This window comes from Protopterus annectens, chromosome 9.part0, assembly GCF_019279795.1.
Source record: "Protopterus annectens isolate FY-2018-M chromosome 9.part0, PAN1.0, whole genome shotgun sequence".
Classification (NCBI taxonomy): Eukaryota; Metazoa; Chordata; order Ceratodontiformes; family Protopteridae; genus Protopterus; species Protopterus annectens.
This window is the reverse complement of record NC_056743.1, coordinates 166782901-166800496: the sequence shown is the minus strand read 5'-3', so window position 1 is coordinate 166800496 and position 17596 is coordinate 166782901. Positions and strand designations below refer to the sequence as shown.

The following is a 17596-nucleotide window of genomic DNA, read 5'->3' as shown; positions in this document are numbered from 1 at the left end:
CACCTATTCATAGGGAAGTGATGATGGTAAACTGTTCACCATTTGACATCATGTAAATGCTATATGCTTTTGAATCATGCTACCATATGTGATTTCATCATTTGCATATGAAGTACATGTCATTAGTATACTGACAGTCATTTTGCACTCATTTGCATGAGATATGTACCATTCTTATTTTTCTTTTAGCATGGTCGTACTATGCATGTCACTGAAGCACCCCTCCCTGTGCGCATAGTATCATAGTAGAATGCTAGGCTACTGACACAAGGGGACACTTTAATCCTAGCCATGTTTTCCAATATAATTTGATAGTTATTGGCTCCCAAGTATTTTATGGATATATATATATATATATATATATATATATATATATATATATATATATATATATATATACTTGGACATGGATAGCTAAGCATTTACAAGCTTCATGTCTCTAATAGAGACATAGGTGCCATACCAAGGGTATATTTATGGATCCCCAGCCACTGATCCAAATTTTGCTTGAATGAGTGCAGGGATGAATTATGTATATGGATGGTAAGCCTATTCCAGATAAGGGGAACCTATGAAATACATACCTAACCTTCTAGTATGTTTTGTTTATGTTGCACTGAAAGTTTTGGTCCCTGGATCTGGTGTTTCTGATGGTATTTGTTTTATGAATGTGCAACAGATCCATTAGGGCTAGATCAGAACATGCTTCGTAGCCAGGCATAGGTCACCTCAATGCAGCCTATAGGAGACCAAATATAAGTACAAGGCTTTGAGGCGGACCACATAGGACTTGTTTTCCACACCATGTATTCTTTTTGTGAGAATTCTTGATGGACGCTCCAATTGTTGCATATGCCTAGTCAGGTACAGATCAAAGGGGGCATTCTACTCAGTGATGGGTCTTATGAGAGGAGAGTACAATGGAACGATAACATGTTTGGATCTAGTTGTAGGTTGTGCAGCATAGAATGATTTCCTCACTACAGTAAACACATGATTGTGAAATGTCAAATCATTGTTTACATGTATTCCCAAATCCCTGATTATAAAGTGTACTGTTAGGACTGTATTGTCAGTGTAGTACTTTGCTAGGCTGTCTAGCTTTCTGAAAAATACTATGATGCACTTTTTGGCTTTGAGTTTTAGACCATGACTCAGACACCATATATTGGTATGTGTTAGACCTTCTTGGAGAATACTTGCGTCTTGGGAGTCTTCAGTGACTGCACATAATTTGCAGTCATCTGTAAACTTGGTTAGCCAGAAGCTCTTGATGTTAGTCTTGACCTCAGAGAAGTAGCCACCAAACCGGAACAACCCCAGCAATGAGCCCTGAGGCACCCCAAATGTAATTGACCTTTTTGTTGAGGTAGATTCCCTTATTCTAACTTCTTGGATCCTGTCTGTAATCCAGCTGGCTATCCAGTGGGTGTGATGTAGGGGTTTATACCTAGTTTAGTGAGCTTTTCTACACTGCGTCATTGGGATATTGTTTCAAATGTCTTGGTCAGGTCAGGGTAGGCAGTGTGCACCACTTGCCTTCATATACAATGTTTTGCTGACCTTGAAGACGTTCACCAGATTGAGTAGGCAAGACCTGTCCTTGACAAACCTGAACTGATTTCAGTTCAATGTTTATTGGTTACCTACATCATCATTTAGAATATCCATGATTATTCTTTTTTCATATCAGGCCAGCCAGGCTTATGGGTCAATAATTCCTTGGGTACATGGATGGCCCACCCTTGTGCAGAGGGATAATTGTTGCACTCCTCCATTCATTTACCATAAAGTCTGTTTGGAGGCTGCAGTTACTGTGGTTAAATAATGATTCTACTGGGCCAGGTGGTTCATGTTTCATGCAATTATAAAGGCATTGTGAAATACTGTTAGGACTCATCAATTCAGTCTTCTTGTCATTGGAGAGCATTTTGGGTACCTGCTCTTAGTGATAGTTGTGGGAGTTATAGATGTGGCTATTTCCTAAAGGTCATCTGGTGGGGAGAGAGGGGTAAAATCTGAGATAAATTTGTCAACCAGAAAGTTTGTTATATCTTCTGGCTCCTTATAGGTGGCACCATTTACAACTAATGTGGTATATTCTTGAGCATAGCTTTTGAGATTACAGACATGGCTGAAAAAAGTTGTGTGATTGTTTTTTGCATTGGAGGCTAATTTTAATCAAATTTGGCTTTGGTAGACTTGATTAGCCCTTCAAGTTGCTTGTTTAGGTTGATAAGGGATGTTTTACTTTGCTAGGCATTGCACCTTCAAATTTTTGTCATGAAGTTTTTTCCTTTCGCTATAGTACCTATTTAAGTTGGGATTGCAACAAGGTGGCTTGCTTTTTTAGTTGTGTGTGTGATCTTGTGTTTAATCAGGGTAAGTACTGCTGTCCTTATACAGCAGTTAATATGATTATACAGAGTATCCCTGAACAATTCCAACTAAGCAGTCATTTTGTCAGGATTTAGGGGACTTGAAATGTTTCCAGGGTGTTGCTTTGTAGTAGGAAGAAAGCCCAAGAACAATTCCTAAAAATTCTAGTGTTAGCCAGTGCCTGTGGTTTTGCTTTTATTTCAAAGGAGACTGTTTTATGATCTGACCTGATCAGCAAGGACATTACAATAGGGAGGGTGCAAAGTTCTGCTATGTTTGAGAGGACCTAGTCAAGGATATTTGCAAATCTAAGTGGGCATACTGACTAACTGGTCCACGGAGTTTGCATTTACAAATTCCAGGAATTTCTGGGACTGCATGATAGTGGTCATGTACTATTCCCCATTTATGCTGTGGTAGCTAAGGTCACCCATGAGTATGGTTTTAAGTTGAATTGGGAGTGTCTCTGGTACATTTTGGTATGCATTATGGTTTTCCTGGTTCAGAGAGGAGGAGGATCAATACCTTGGAAATATATGACACTGGACTTTGCCTAAGGTAATTTGGACATGGAAAAGCTTAGGTGTGTCATACTGATGGACCAGCTTTGGGGTGTGTTTGTTTTTAATGTAAATAGAGGCAGCTCCACCTTTTGTCTCTTCCTGGGCAGCAGTATTTCTAAAAGTGTTTAAAGCATTGTAGCCTTGTACTGTCATGGTGCTGTCTCTTGCTTTAAACCATGTCTTATACTTGCACAGATGTCTACATTCTCCAAGGCGAGAAGAGCTTGCAGTGAGTGGAGTTTCTTGTTTAGACTCTTGTCACTGAACAGTAACATCTTCAGATTTTCCTTGGGATGATTTAGTTGTGTTGGTAAGTTTATTAGGTTCGCAGTGTCTAAAAAAGGCACTATGGGTGTGGACAAGGTTTTACCCAATATTCAAAATCCCTGGGGGGGGCACGTGCAGACCTTACATGGAAAAACAGTGTGGTCTGTTGACTATATCCTCCCAGGCTGACATATTGTACCCCCTATGAATGACACCATACTGTAAGCCAGTTGTTGTCATTTTTTTTTTTCCTATTGTGGCATTATCATAGGTGAATGTAGAATGCTGCTCAGTGCTGGGCTTATACCAGCCTAGAACACACAGTCCGAGAGCGTTGTCATGTCTGTCTTCATGTAGTCTAGTGAGGTATGTCTGAGATCATTTGCACCTACATGGACTATGACTGAGTCATACTGGTACTTGTGTTTCGATGACCAGAGTACTTGTGTGTGTCTTACAATGGAGTTACTTTTGACCAGAATATTAGGTTGGTGTGTCTTATGGTCTTAGAAGGTGAGACACCTTGAGATGTGGCCATTTATGTTGTGTTGGGCATTGATTTTGTGGAATATTCTTTTTTTTACAAGAAACATCTTTATTAAATTGTGTGACACAATCTTACATTTATATAATTGAAAATAAATCCATAGTGGCACAATCTCAGTTGCAAACATCATACCTTACAACTGTAGCTGCAAACATTATACATCACTTTTAATGTATCCAGTCATTGTCAGTCAGCCATTGCATAGCTCATTCCTCTTCTGCATGTAGTGGTCCCATATTTCCCATTTTTTTCCTGTGTAATTTACTCCTACCCTTTTCTAAAGATGGCAGTTCCATTTTTTTTTCTCTTTGTTACTGTCTTTATTAGTTCTAGTAAAGTTGGTTTAGAGTTTAGACTTCGATTTCCATTTTCTAGTTATTGCTTTTTGGCTGCCATCATAATTAGACTCAGCAAGACCTTACTATGTCTAGGCAATTCCAACTCTGCTGCGGTGGTGCTGCTGCGATAGCGTTGTCGCCTCACAGTAAGACGTTGTCCTGTTCGATTCTCAGCTAAAGCGTTTTCTGTGTGGAGACATGCGTGAATGAGCGTACCTTCGTTGAAGGTTGTGCGTCAGGCCTGGCAAGTCGGTACGTAAAAATCTACTGCCAATCATTAGTGGACCGGAGTTCCGCTGTGGCGACCCCTAACTGGGAAAAGCCGAAAGATACAACAACATCATAGCTCAAAAAAGTAATTTCTGTAGTCACTCCAATTTGCTCACCCAGCATCTCTGACAGAGCAGTCTGCAGGGAATCTTTAAAGTCAGCCAACTAATTACGCTCTCAGAAAATATGTTCCAACTTACGTTTTTCTTCCTCATCACATCTCCAACATTTGTTGTCTACTTTAGGAAAGATTCTTTAGAGCCTGCTTGGAGTATAAAAATATCTATGTAAACATTTTCAGGCAAAGATCCTAAATCTTCTAGATTTTGTTGCATATTTGGGAGGCATACATATATACCCCCCATTGTAGCTTTGTGAATTGCGTATCCAGTTTCTCTTCCCAATTCTTCCTAACCTCCTCTGATTGATTTCTTATAGTTATCATGCAGTATTTTATATGCTGTACTAATTATTCCTTTCTTAACGGACACTTCGGTTCTAGATTCTGATTTTGTGTAATGTTATTGAAGTTGCTGAGGATCTTTCTTGTTTGTGCAATGTGTGGAGGTATTTATGGTTTAGAAGATTACATTTAAAAGCCTTAGCTTATGTGGGTCTGTGTGTCTAGTCCATACCATATGAGGTGTGTGTAGTGTGTATGTGTTTTACTGACAACCTGTTTGTTAGTGCAAGTGCTTGTATTTGAGCAACCTTACCTTCAGTGATGATATGTAACTACATCTCTCACACACCGTATCAGTTTGGTTAAGAATTAGGTGGTTGTCATAAAACATGCAGGGACTGCTACTTTGCCTCAGGATGCCTATATCCACCTGGCTGGCTGCAGTGATGATAGGGAAGTGCTTGTCCATGACTGCAGATCCTTATTTCTTGTTTTACTAGGGAATGGTACAAGAGGGTTTACAGCTGGTTAGCTTAGTTGTTGTAAGAGTACAGACTGCAGTGAGAACTGTCCAAGACCAAACTCATGGGGGTGCTTCTCAGTACACAAACTAGTTTCTGTTTGCTCAAGTAAGTACTGTGGAAATGTCAAGGGTAGTTTTATATGGAAAATTTCATTCTATGTGCATGTTTATATACAGGGCATCACACAGTTTCACTTAATGCAATGTACTCTTTGTTTCTGAATACCCCATTTAAGTGTTCTCTTAGATGTTTTAATGATCTCAGACTATTTATAATGTGTGTTCATCATAATGTCCATGTTTTACAGGACAGGAAATGCTTCTGCAGTGTATAGCTGCAGTCTTATTCCCGTGATGTGGGGCAGTTACGTAGGCTATACACAAGTGCACTTTATGTGCAGGGGGGCACTGCAGCATCTTCCATTGGCATGCATCACATGTATCTGTTTCTTACAGGACTGTGTATAACATGATAAAGCTGCTGTCCTCTTTAACAGCTTTTACTTTCTTTATCAATAGGTTGTCTTGTGCTGTCAGAAATTTGCTGCTATCCTGAAGAGCCTTTAGCTGGAGAAGAAGTGAAATTATCCTGTGATGTGACAAAGATCCCTTCACAGCTAGTAACTGTGCACTGGTTTAAAGAAGAAAAGGAGATTAAAGATGGAGTTACTACAACTGAACCTGTACGTGATGGTAGTGGTTGCTATAAGCTGAAAACTGAATTAAGATTTATTACAACACAAGAAGATGATGGTATTATGTATGCCGTTAATGTGCAACATCAAAACTTCAGCTTTACATGTGAAGAAAAATTCAACTGCATGTTATTCAGTAAGTATATTTTTGTTTTACTGACAGTGTACTTGCAGACTACTCCCTTATTTTTTTTCTTTTTAGTGTTCTTTATGTGACTTTCTACCCATCTTTACTTTAAGGCTTTCCTTTTCCTAATTGCACTGTGTTTTTTCCTAGCATAAAAGTTTAGTGAGATTAGAAATATGATTTGCATCCACAGCCAAAATTTCAATAGGGAGCCCTTCACTAAAACGTGAGTGCTGTAGTGCTCTTTGCAGACAGGGTACAAACTGTAGGAATGGTTTAAATTAAAATAGTTGAGGGCAGATTGGGAGCAGCACATAGAAATGAGACCTAAATGGCTGGGCCAGTAGAACATTTTTTAAAATTTTTTATATTATATTATTTTATTTTATTTATTTTGCTCTTCACTTGAAGAGCAAAGAGAGTGGAGCGCTGGTTCACAGTACTAGCCCTGCTTCTGTGCATATGATCGGACCTATTTCAGTTTTACTGTGCTTGTGCTAACAAATTTGGAAGATGGATTACTGTAAAATTGTATGAAAAGTTGCTAGCTGTAGTGTTGTATAAAATGCATCTAGGAAAGTATACTTAATACCCTCCCTTCTTCAGTACAGCACATATTAAAATGGTTGTGAGGTAATCATTAAAAAAGTTTTTTTTTGTATTTTTAAAGGTTCTTGCTACAAGCTATTGTGCTGTGTTATCTGCATTTTTCATAGAAAAATGCACATACTACTTTTTCCAGATATTAACATTTATTGCTGTGTGCATGCATCTCTCACCTTGAGTACTGCTAAAACTGCCTTCTATGTACATGTTCAGACTTATGAACTTGTTTTGGAAGTGGAGGTGTAGCCCCCTTCACTTCCTGATCCCTGTTCCACAGGTACTTTAACCCTTGCTACTTGTGTGCCTTCTGTGCTCCTCCTGCATCTGACTATAGTATCCCCTTAAAAGCAGTACATCAGCACATTAATAATGTATAACAGAGCTCACATAACTAATTCACTGCTACGACACCTTTTTGTGTATTTCTGTTTAAAATCTATATCTCCTTATGAGATCATAAATTTTTTGGGATAGGCTTCTTTAACTTATTTACCAGTTAATAGTAAGTAGCATAAAAAGGGCAACGTGTACTTAGCAAAATAACACGAAGTTTGTTAATCTAGAGATATTAATCGGTGTTTAACACTTGTTAATCACATATTCATATTTAATTCATGTTTATTGAGGGGCATTGTGCAAAATATCATGGTAGAAGACAGAATAAATGCATTGTCTGTACCCACAGCTAGTTAACAATAGGAAAGATGCTCCTTAAGAGTAAACCTGCAAGCTATCCTAACACCCATAGACCAATAACTTGTCTTCTAACTGTGTATAAACTATGTACTGTAATTGATGCCAACAAAGTTTATAGTCATTTAGAAGAAAACTCAATCATGGCAAAAGAACAAAAGGGTGACGGAAGAAAGTCATATGCAACAAGTGGATCATTTATTGTTAAGCAAAGTAGTAATGGATAATTCTAAAAAGGGGAGGAATCTAAATATGGCATGGATAGATTACAAAAAAGCATTTGATAGCAACCCACATTCATGGATAAAGGCATGCTTACAGATGTGTATGATACAACACCCTACATTGATCAGTTACTACACACCCTACATTGATCAATTATTGCACTGTGACCATGAAACAGTGGCAAACCACTTTGCAGCTAGCCATAATAGAGGACAAATTATTATCCCTGGGATAAAAGTTCAAATGGGATATTCCAGGGTGACTCTGTCACTGCTGTTCTTTTATCTTGCCCTTAAACCCTTAAGCTGTCTAACAGATTATATAGACCATGGTTACAGTTTTGCTCCCAGAAACAAGTGTAAAGTCTTTCCATCTTTTTTTGTGGATCATTTAAAACTGCATAGTTCATCAGATGAGGAGCTGAAAGCACAACTGCATGTGATTAAAATTTTCTCAGATTATAAAAGATCGTTTGGCACTGAAAAATGTGCAAAAGCCGCATTTAATGCAGGAAAGCTGCAGCATCAAAATATTGGTCTGGGACAGGAATGCAATCTAAAGGAACTTAAGCAGGTAGGAGTGTATAAATATTTGGGAGTTTATGAAAGCTCAACAATAAAACATGAACAAATGTAATCAAAACTCAATAAGAAATATTTTAGAAGACTAAAATTAATACTGAAAACAGCCCTGACATCTATAAGCAAAGTCCAAGCTATAAACCAGTTTGTTATTCCTTTTCTAACTTACAGTTATGGGGTGATTGGCCCCAAAAGGTGTTGGATCATTTGGACAGGAAACCAAGCAAAATTCATCACTCTTATCGAATGATATATAAAAATCAGTGTATACCAAGATTATATATTCCTCATTCTGAGGGAAGTATGGGCCTCTTAGAAATTGATTAAATGTGTAGATCTGCAGTTGTATGACTGCATTCATAAAACATAGTATAAGGTTTAAAACATGAGGAGAACAAGTCGTAAGATGACTTCCCTGCTTAGTTTAGCAGAAGCATGTCGGTGTCAAGCGGGATTGGAAATCAAGCCAAAAGTAGACAAAAATCAGGCAGCAAATTAATGTGCCAAAAAAAAAAAAAAAACTAAAGAAAAAATAGAAAGGAGAAGGATCAGATGAAAATGCAAGAAATGTGGAAAATGCATAAATATCATGGCACTTGTAGAGATCTCCAGGAACAACCTCATGTTGATCAGGATCTGATGCTGAAATGGTTACTGAGAGTCGAATTTAAACCAAAAGCTGAATGGTTAATTTTGGCGGCCCAGGATAGTAGACTACATGTGGGAGAAACAGACAAATGCAGACTGTGTAAAACAGAACTGGATACAGTCGCACATCTTGTTGCTTGGTGTATATACTGAAAAGCATAATAATGTGGTAAGATTGTTGCACTGAGGATTGTGCAAACATTACAGTGTTTACGTAACTGAGAAGCACTGGAAACATGAGCCAGAAAGCATTATAAAGAATAATGAAGTTTATATTACATGGAATCACCCATTACCAACAGTTTAAAAAACAGATGCAAGAAAACCAGATATAGTAATCCATAAAAAGAAGATAAAAGTAGCATTGGTCATTGAAATTGTTACACCCAGTGATTACAGTGTCTTAAGTACAGAGAGACGCAAAGGTCAGGCCAGGATTTGCAGGCAGAAATAAGTGCATTGTGGAAGAAGGGTACCTAGACACTTCCAATACTAGTAGGAGGAATGGGTCTCATAAAAAAAATTTACAGCTGTATTTAGATATGCTGTCAATACATGTAACTCTATATGAATTACAGAAGTCATAATTTCTGGGCACAAACACTTTTGGCTAACTGGTGCTGCAAACACTTTTGGCTAACATCAAAGATTGAAACAACACTAATTTCATGAACTTTAAACATTCTTTGATTTAGGAATGTGGTCCATTCCTGTCATGCTTCTAGAAACCCAAAATACTTGGAGAAATTAAACAGTGATATCATTAGAGGTTTGCTAGTAAGTATGAACATAGAATGGTGCAGTGGTTAACATTGTCTCCTCACGGCAAGAGGTTCTCTGGTTCGATTCTCAGCTGAGGTGCTTTCTCTGCAGTCTGCATGTCCTCCCTGCATTCATGTAGGTTTCCTCCAGATGCTCCAGCTTCCTCCTACATTCCAAAGACATGCATCTGGAGCATTTCTCTCCAGGCCTCCGCTGAAAATTGGCTCTGTCCTAGTCGGACTTTCCCAGTCAATAAATGTTAGGTAAGTAAATATAGCATCTCCAAAACCAACTGACTTGCCCAACTATTCCATAGTGTTTGGTGAAATATTATATAAATAAAAACATTATCATTGATTTTTGTATTATAAATTGTACATCTTGAGAGCTATTCTGTGTTATTGGTATTGTTAATTTTACAAATAAGCAGCATTTTTCATATTTCAGTGAATATCTCAATAAACAAGTACTCGAACAAGAATTTATTACTGTTGCCTGGATGCTCAGGTATGGTCTAACTAAAGTGTTCTTCCACTATATGTTTAAGTTGTACAGTTTTTGTGGTGAGAAAACTTGTTTGTGAAACATTATAGAGGAAAAAAATATAATTCTGGGTTTGTTTGTATTATAATTTATTTCTTTATTGATGTGAAGATTACAAATGTGGTGACCGTTATCTCTGTAAGGTCTGAAGAAGCAGTGGGTTACACTGTGAAAGTGCTTACATTTTGTGTTTTTATTTTACTAAATGGACTTTTTGTAATAGCTGAATAGTGCTTTTGTTTTGCCTTACACCGTTTTGCCTTTAAAAAAAAGACTTTACCAATATCATTGTTCTTTATACCTTTCTAATCACGTTTACTGTTCACAAGATATTTGTAATTGTTTGACTTATGCTTTTAAATTGAATGTTCAAAAAATGCTCTGGAATGGAAAGATATGTTTGGGCTGCTAGAGGAGCATCATACTACAGCTCAGAGGTGTTAATGTGTTAAAATCAACACAAATATTAATTTTATTGACTTTATGATGTTAATGAAGCTTCTATAACAAATTATTGGGCAACCTTACATGTTTCCATATAGAAAATTACAAACAAGACCGCAGAATCACTTTCCAAGATAAAAATATAGTAACCAAAAAAAAAAAGGAAACTAAAACAGGTTATTCCCACACTGCAAATTTAATTTAAGCCTTTTTGTCTCTTCTAATGCCAAGACTTCGTCAGAATAGTTACAAACAGAATAACTCAGGTGTAAAAAGAAATGCATTTCCTTTTCAAAGCAATACAAATTCCTGTATAAAACTTGTTATTGGTCATTGTCATAGCTTCAGTGTTAGTCAGTTGTATTCTGTACTATATAACCACCATTTTGTCGTTCTGTTTTTTTCTCTAATAGTGAATAATTTCTTGGAGAATGCAAAGCCAGTCACTAACTTTTATTCAGATGATCAAGTCCAGAAAAGAATAATCTAGATATTTTAACTAAAATATCTTAATCACCACAAGTCTTTATTGTAGAGTATGCAGATGATTGAATGCTGCATGTTTGTGTCTAAAATTCACATCAGAATTAACAGGACAAGAGGTCAGCAAATTCTGTAATCATTTATAGGGATGGAGAGGGTTGGGAGTTGGCACAATAGTGGAGTTGTTTTCCTCACTGAGACAATGGACAGGGTTTCATTCTCATCATTGAAGAGAAATTGGCTAGGCTTATAATGGCCTGGAAGGCCAGCTAGCCTAGTACTTGCCTATGAACCTATAAAAATAGCAAATTGGCACTTACTGACAAGCCCAGGCCTTTATTCAGTAAAAAATATATAGTACCATTAAATGTGTCAGCTTTAGAAATGTTGAATAAAGCATACATAATTAGCTGGTCAAAGTCTTCTGCTTTACCTGACTGAAAATTTGCAGGTTTTCTTTGATATGAACCACTAGGTCTACTTCTACAGCTGCAACTGTATCATCATGTTATTTTATATCAACCAGCTTTACCCATAAAATGTCTTAAACTGCATTTTTGGCCAACCAAAAAAAAAATGTAGAGACTCAGAGTATTTTTGAAGTGGAACAAATTGATGCATTTTCAACCAATCAGTCATCACACTTGGCATATTAGAACATTTGGCATCCGTATCAGTTGAAATAGCGTAATATAAAGGATCCATCCACAACCCCTTTTCCCATTTTTGCAAATGGGGTCAGGGTGCATCTTTAACAGTGACATTCAACTAGAGCCAAGGTTCACACCTCCGGGTTGCTAACCTTGCTGTGAAAGAAAAAATAATAAAACATAATTGCTCATTTTAAGAATGCCAGAACATATCTAATAATATATAACCCAGTCTGAAGAAAAAGGGAGATAATATAAAGAATCATTTTCCTTTTTCTTCAGACTGGATATATATTATTGTATTTATTTGTTCTGATATTCTTAAAATGAACAATTTTGTTTTTATTGTTTCCTTGTTATTCCATGAAAACTGTGTTATGTTGCTAATCATTAACATCTGTTGTTAGGTAGTCCAATCTTACCTTCATTTTTACATGTGGGTTCAGAGCCGATCCTCGGCTCCGACTTGGCAGATTTACAAGCTGGAAGACTTCTGGTTGGCTCATGGCTAAGCAGGTATTCCATGGTGCACCAGTACAAGCCCCAGATCTCGTTTGCTGTGTAGACGAGTTAGGTTGTGCTTCTCTTGGCTCTGGCTAAGTTTTTCAAATTCTTTATATTCAATATTGCATTTCAATGCTTTATTAGAACTTTTGTTTATTTAGTGTTGCTAATATATTAGGCAGTTATATTGCTTGTCCTTTTTGAGTGCAACTTAGTTTACTAGTTGTTATTGGTATTCTGTGTGTCAGTTAGCTTTAGGCGCCGTTGTGCATTTTTTGATTATTAGGTAGAGTATTAGTTTTGGCCATTTTCCGCTGTTAGTCAACAGGGGGGCTCCTGTTGTCTTGTCTGTTGTTCTGACCTTTTTGGTCACTGTTGGCAGTTAGTTTTCTGCTATATTGAGATTGTTTGTTTTTGGCAGGGATCCACTTGTGAATTTACTAGGATCACAGCTTCCCTAGTATACTTCCTGTTATAAGAAATTTATTGCGTCATTTACGGTCTCTCTTGTGTGAGTGGGCTTTCCTTTCTGGTCTGTTTAAATTAGAAGACCTAGCTTTCTCTACACCATGCTAGGCCTGTTTAAGTTAGAGAACCTAGTCCTCGTGTAACTCCTTTAAAAGACCTAGTTTTTCTCTACACTGGGCTAGGCCCATTTATAGTTAGAGGACCTAGTCCTCCTCCTCTCTTTTCTCTATTTCAATCTCTCTGCATTTTGTGTGTGTAATATTGTCTAAGGAAAGTAAGGAGCATAAACCCTCGGGGTTCAAAAAGTGCATGAAATGCTCCCAAAAGATGTCTTTAACGGATGGCCACAATAGCTGTGTCTACTACCTAGGGGCCATCCACTTGCAGGAATCGTGCTTGTTCTGTCATGCTTTCTCTCCTGGAGTGTTACAGGAGAGAAAGAACAAACTCATACTCAAGGGTCTATTGAAACCATGCTTTGAGGAAGCACTATCCAGTTTTTCGGCTTCCTCTAAGTCTGGGAAATCAAAATCCTCAAAAAGGCCTTCTCCGGCACTGGCTGGTGTCTCAGAGCCGTCATCTCCTAAACAGTAAAAATATTCCAAATCTGCATCCTCAACTCCTCAGTCTTCAGAGCCGAAGGAGAAGCATCATGGTGGTGTCAGAATCGGTTACAGATGTTTTGGAGCCGATCTCTGAACCTATTGATACAGCAGCTGACTCTGCTACTCGGAGCCCGTCTGTAAGCTCCCTACCGGTTTCCATAACAATTAATTCTCCAGTGCCTCCCAGGTCAAGATCCTCTACTATGTCTTCCAGGAGCCTCTCAGAAGAAAATGTGGAGAGGGTACTGCTGAGACTCCTGAAGTCGTCTGCCTTACCAAAAGTATTGTTGGCTCTGACCCAGTCTGCTCCGGAGCCACTTGGCCCAGCTTTGCCCTTGTCTGCTATTCCTCCTCTGAGCCAATACTGGCCTTTCGGAGCTGAAGTGCTTGGTGCCAACGAAGGAAATGCTGGCTTCAGCTCACTTTGTTGCTGCCTTGGAGCCAGGTTCGGCTCCGACACGCTCGGTGCCGTCCATCGTGTCCAGGGACCGAAGCTCTCCTGTCGGCACCGACAGGGAGGGTTAGAATCAATCTTCTTCAGTTCCGAGCCTTCCACTTGGTGCTTCAGCCAGGGAGAGCTCGGACCCTGCATCTATCTCGGAGCCGACAGCTTTGGCTCCGGTGCCGACCCTCGTCTCTTTGGAGCGAGGGAGGTCTTTGGAGCTGGAGAGGTCGGTGTTTGAGATGATGAGGGACATGCTGTCTCATTCTCCAGCCCCTACCAGTGGCACCAGCACTCTTCCCTCAAGAGCACCCACTTCAGTCTCAGCCCCTACTCTCTCTGGAGACAGCAGAGACCCGCAGCCTCAGGAGCCATTGGCTGGTTGCCCCCACTCTTCTGAGGTTTCCCCGGAATGTCCTTCCGAGGAGCCCCCCCCCCGAAAGAGGTTATGTAAGAGGAAACATGTCGACTCCCAGGATGAGTCTTTCACATCGGACATTGACCTTGAGGAGTCAGAAGGGTCCCCCAAGTCGTCCTCTGATGATGTCTTCTTTGTGGACATTTTAGAGATTCTTAGGCAGAGGTGCGACTGGCCCACTGTTAACCCTTCTGATGAGGAGTCGGTGCACCTGAAGGCTTTCAGGTCTCAACTTTCTGCCTCTTGGGTGTCTCCACCTTTTGACGAACTGATGGATCTAGTTAGTCGAAAGGTGTGGGATACTCCTGACATGGTGGAGCCATTCCCCGGAGACCGAACAAGTTCTTGTCTGCCCCTGCTGGTAAAGAGTTCTTGTCCAAGGGTGTTCCCTTAGATGCCATGGTGGTGGTGGCGGCCACGAAGAAGGAGTTGGAGACTTCATTTGTTCATCTGCCAAACAAGGAGTCCTGACAGATGGACAGATTTGGTAAACGTATCTTTATTTCAGTGGCCTTTACCCTTCGATCACTGAAATATCTCACGCACTTCATGAGGTTGCAGAAGGATCTCCTCAAGGAGTTAGGAGATTCCATACAAGGAGTGTGTACTGAGGGAGTTCCTGACAAGATTTCTACTCAGTTGTCCACCTTAAATTCTGTGGTCAACTCCTCCATGTGACTTAAATCTTATGCTGCGGATGGAGCGAGTAGAGCAGCGGGTTCCGGAGTTACTTTGAGGTGTCACTCCTGGATGCGCTTATGTAATTTTGCGGAACCGTTCAAGTCTACTTTCACCAATGCCCCGTTTGATGGTTCCTCATTGTTTGGTTCCAAGGTAAAGGATACACACACTTGGTGTGAGCAAGAAGGAAAGACTCTTTCTGGCGTTGGAGTGCGTGTTACTGTCCCTTCCCAGACCATACCACAAGGGTAAAAAGGGTGGTAAAATGTGGTTCAAGAAGTCCCAGAGGGTCTTTCCTGACACAGGGTGAATCCTCCTTCAGAGTCAGAAGAGGAGGAAACAGCAGAAGTCGCCCTAGATGCAGGGGTGGTCCGCAATATCAACAAGGCTGTGATTCCTTTTGAGGATGGCCTTAGCGCTCCTGATGTGGAGCCCGACTGCACTTCTCTGGGGCTGGTCACCAAGAAGCCTGGCTAAATATCACCCAAGACAAGTGGGTACAAAGAGTTGTTACCAGAGGCTATATCATAGCCTTTTCCCTATCACCGTTTGTTCCCAGAAGGATCACAGATGTACCACCCAATCACAGGGATCAGGCAACTGTGGGGATCAATAAGTTGCTCTTAAAAAGAGTCATCCAGCCCGTCCCAGCAGAACAGATAGGATCTGGAACTTACTCCAGGTTCTTTTTAGTTCCAAAACAATCCGGAGATTGGGGGCCATTATTGGACCTCAGGAGATTGAACGAATCAGTGAAGAAGGACAAGTTTCGGATGGTAACACTGCAGTCTATACTCCCATTGTTAGGGAAAGACTTTTGGATGTGCTCTCTGGATCTTCAGGACACCTACTACCACATAAAAATGGACAAGGCGTCTAGAAGCCGTCTATGCTTCCGGCTGGGAGCTAGTCACTATCAGTTTTGCGATCTGCTTTTGGTCTCACCACAGCCCCCAGGGTGTTCACCAAAAGCATGGCAGTAGTGACAGCTCACCTGAGATGTCAGGGATTCCAGGTATTTCTGTATTTGGACAACTGGCTCCTGACTGCCCCCACCAGGCATCTACTCCTCCAAAACAGGGACACCACAATTCAACTTTGTGCTCAGTTAGGCATCTCCATAAATTGGAAAAAATCTGCATTATTGCCCTTTCAATTTGTGATTTTTATATAGGCGCAGAGGTAGACACAGTGAACATGACAGCTTGTCTCCCTGCCGAAAGGGCACAGAACTTAATCTCCCAAGTTCAATGTTTTCTTCCGTTGTGAAAAGTCAAAGCAAAGTGGGTTCTTCAGCTCCTCGGGACTATGGCCTCCACAATTCTATTAGTACCATTAGCCAGGTTGCACATGAGAATTCTTTAGTGGCTTCTGTCTTCCCAATGGTCCTTCCAATATCTTCCACTGAGTCTTCCTATCCTGCTGATGGAATCATGCAAGAAGGACCTTCTTTGCTGGATAATTCCCAATCAACTGATCACGGGTGCCCCCTTTGTTCCGCCCCAACCCATTGCCACTGTGACCACGGATGCCTCCCAGATCGGGTGGGGGGTATTATCTCAGCAGGACTGTCCAAGGCACATGGCAAGAACACGGGGCTCATCTGCATATCAATGTTCTGGAGATGAGGGAGGTGCTTCTGGTGTTGCAAGCACTTCAAGACCTTCTTCCTCTAGGGACAATTGCGATACAATCAGACAACATGTCGGTGGTTTTGTATATCAACAAACAGGGCGGTACCAGACCTTAACTACTCTGTCGAGAGGCCATGCGAGTTTGGGAATGGGCGATTTCTTCCCAGCGCTTTCTGGTTGCAACGCACATTCCAGGGACGACCAACGTGATAGCCGACGAGCTCAGTCGGGCAATCCTAATGCCTCATGAGTGGTCTCTGAAATGGGAAATAATGGATCTGATTTTCCTGAAATGGGGACAGCCTTGCTGCGACCTTTTTGCCAGCCCAGTCAATACCAAATGCAGCAGCTATTGTTCCCTCATTCCCCCTCCGGGCGAGACTCCCAGAGATGCTCTGGCTCACGATTGGCCCATGGGACTTCTGTATGCCTTTCTTTCAATCCCTCTCATTTCCAAAGTGATTCAGAAAGCCAGTCGGCTGGGAAGCAAGTTGATCCTCATTGCTCCTTGCTGCCTCATTGGTCTGGTTCCCCTTCCTCGAGCCTCTCCTCCTGGACGATCCTTAGATTCTGGACCCAGCTCCAGATCTAGTGACTCACATGTCTTGGTTCGCTACACCCCTCAATCCACACCCTCAAATTGACAGCGTGGCTGCTCCAGTTCCATCCCTTGTCAGGCTTCATGATGTGTCATCCTCAGTGTCACATATTCTTCTGTCCTTCCATAAACCTTCAACTAGGAGGCTGTATGGCAGTAAATGGAAAAGATTTTCTATTTGGGCACAGAGAATGAATGTAGATCCATCCATACACTGCTTCTATCCCTGTGATTCTGGATTCTATTTCTGAGCTTTTTCAGCAAGGATCTGCCGCTGCCACTATCAGAGTCCAATTGACGGCGGTTTCTCATTTTCACTTAGGCTTTCCAGATACCAGTGTAATGTCTCATAAGCTATGCAAGACCTTTTTGAAAGGGGCCACTCTATTGAGACCACCTCTGCAAGAACCAGTGGCTTCTTGGGATTTAAATTTTGTGTTGTCCAAATTGACATCTTCCCCCTTTGAACCTTCCCACTCATCTTCTCTAAAATTTTTGT

General features: G+C 40.5%; 1 protein-coding gene across 1 annotated transcript in view; it reads left to right on the top strand.

The window, feature by feature from the left end:
• Positions 1-17596, top strand: part of LOC122810505 — a 1366849-nt gene that overhangs the window by 1183376 nt on the left and 165877 nt on the right. Inside the window, exon 11 of the mRNA XM_044082087.1 lies at positions 5810-6121. Within this exon, the coding sequence (XP_043938022.1) occupies positions 5810-6121 (312 nt within the window). The remainder of the gene's footprint in view (positions 1-5809; positions 6122-17596) is intronic.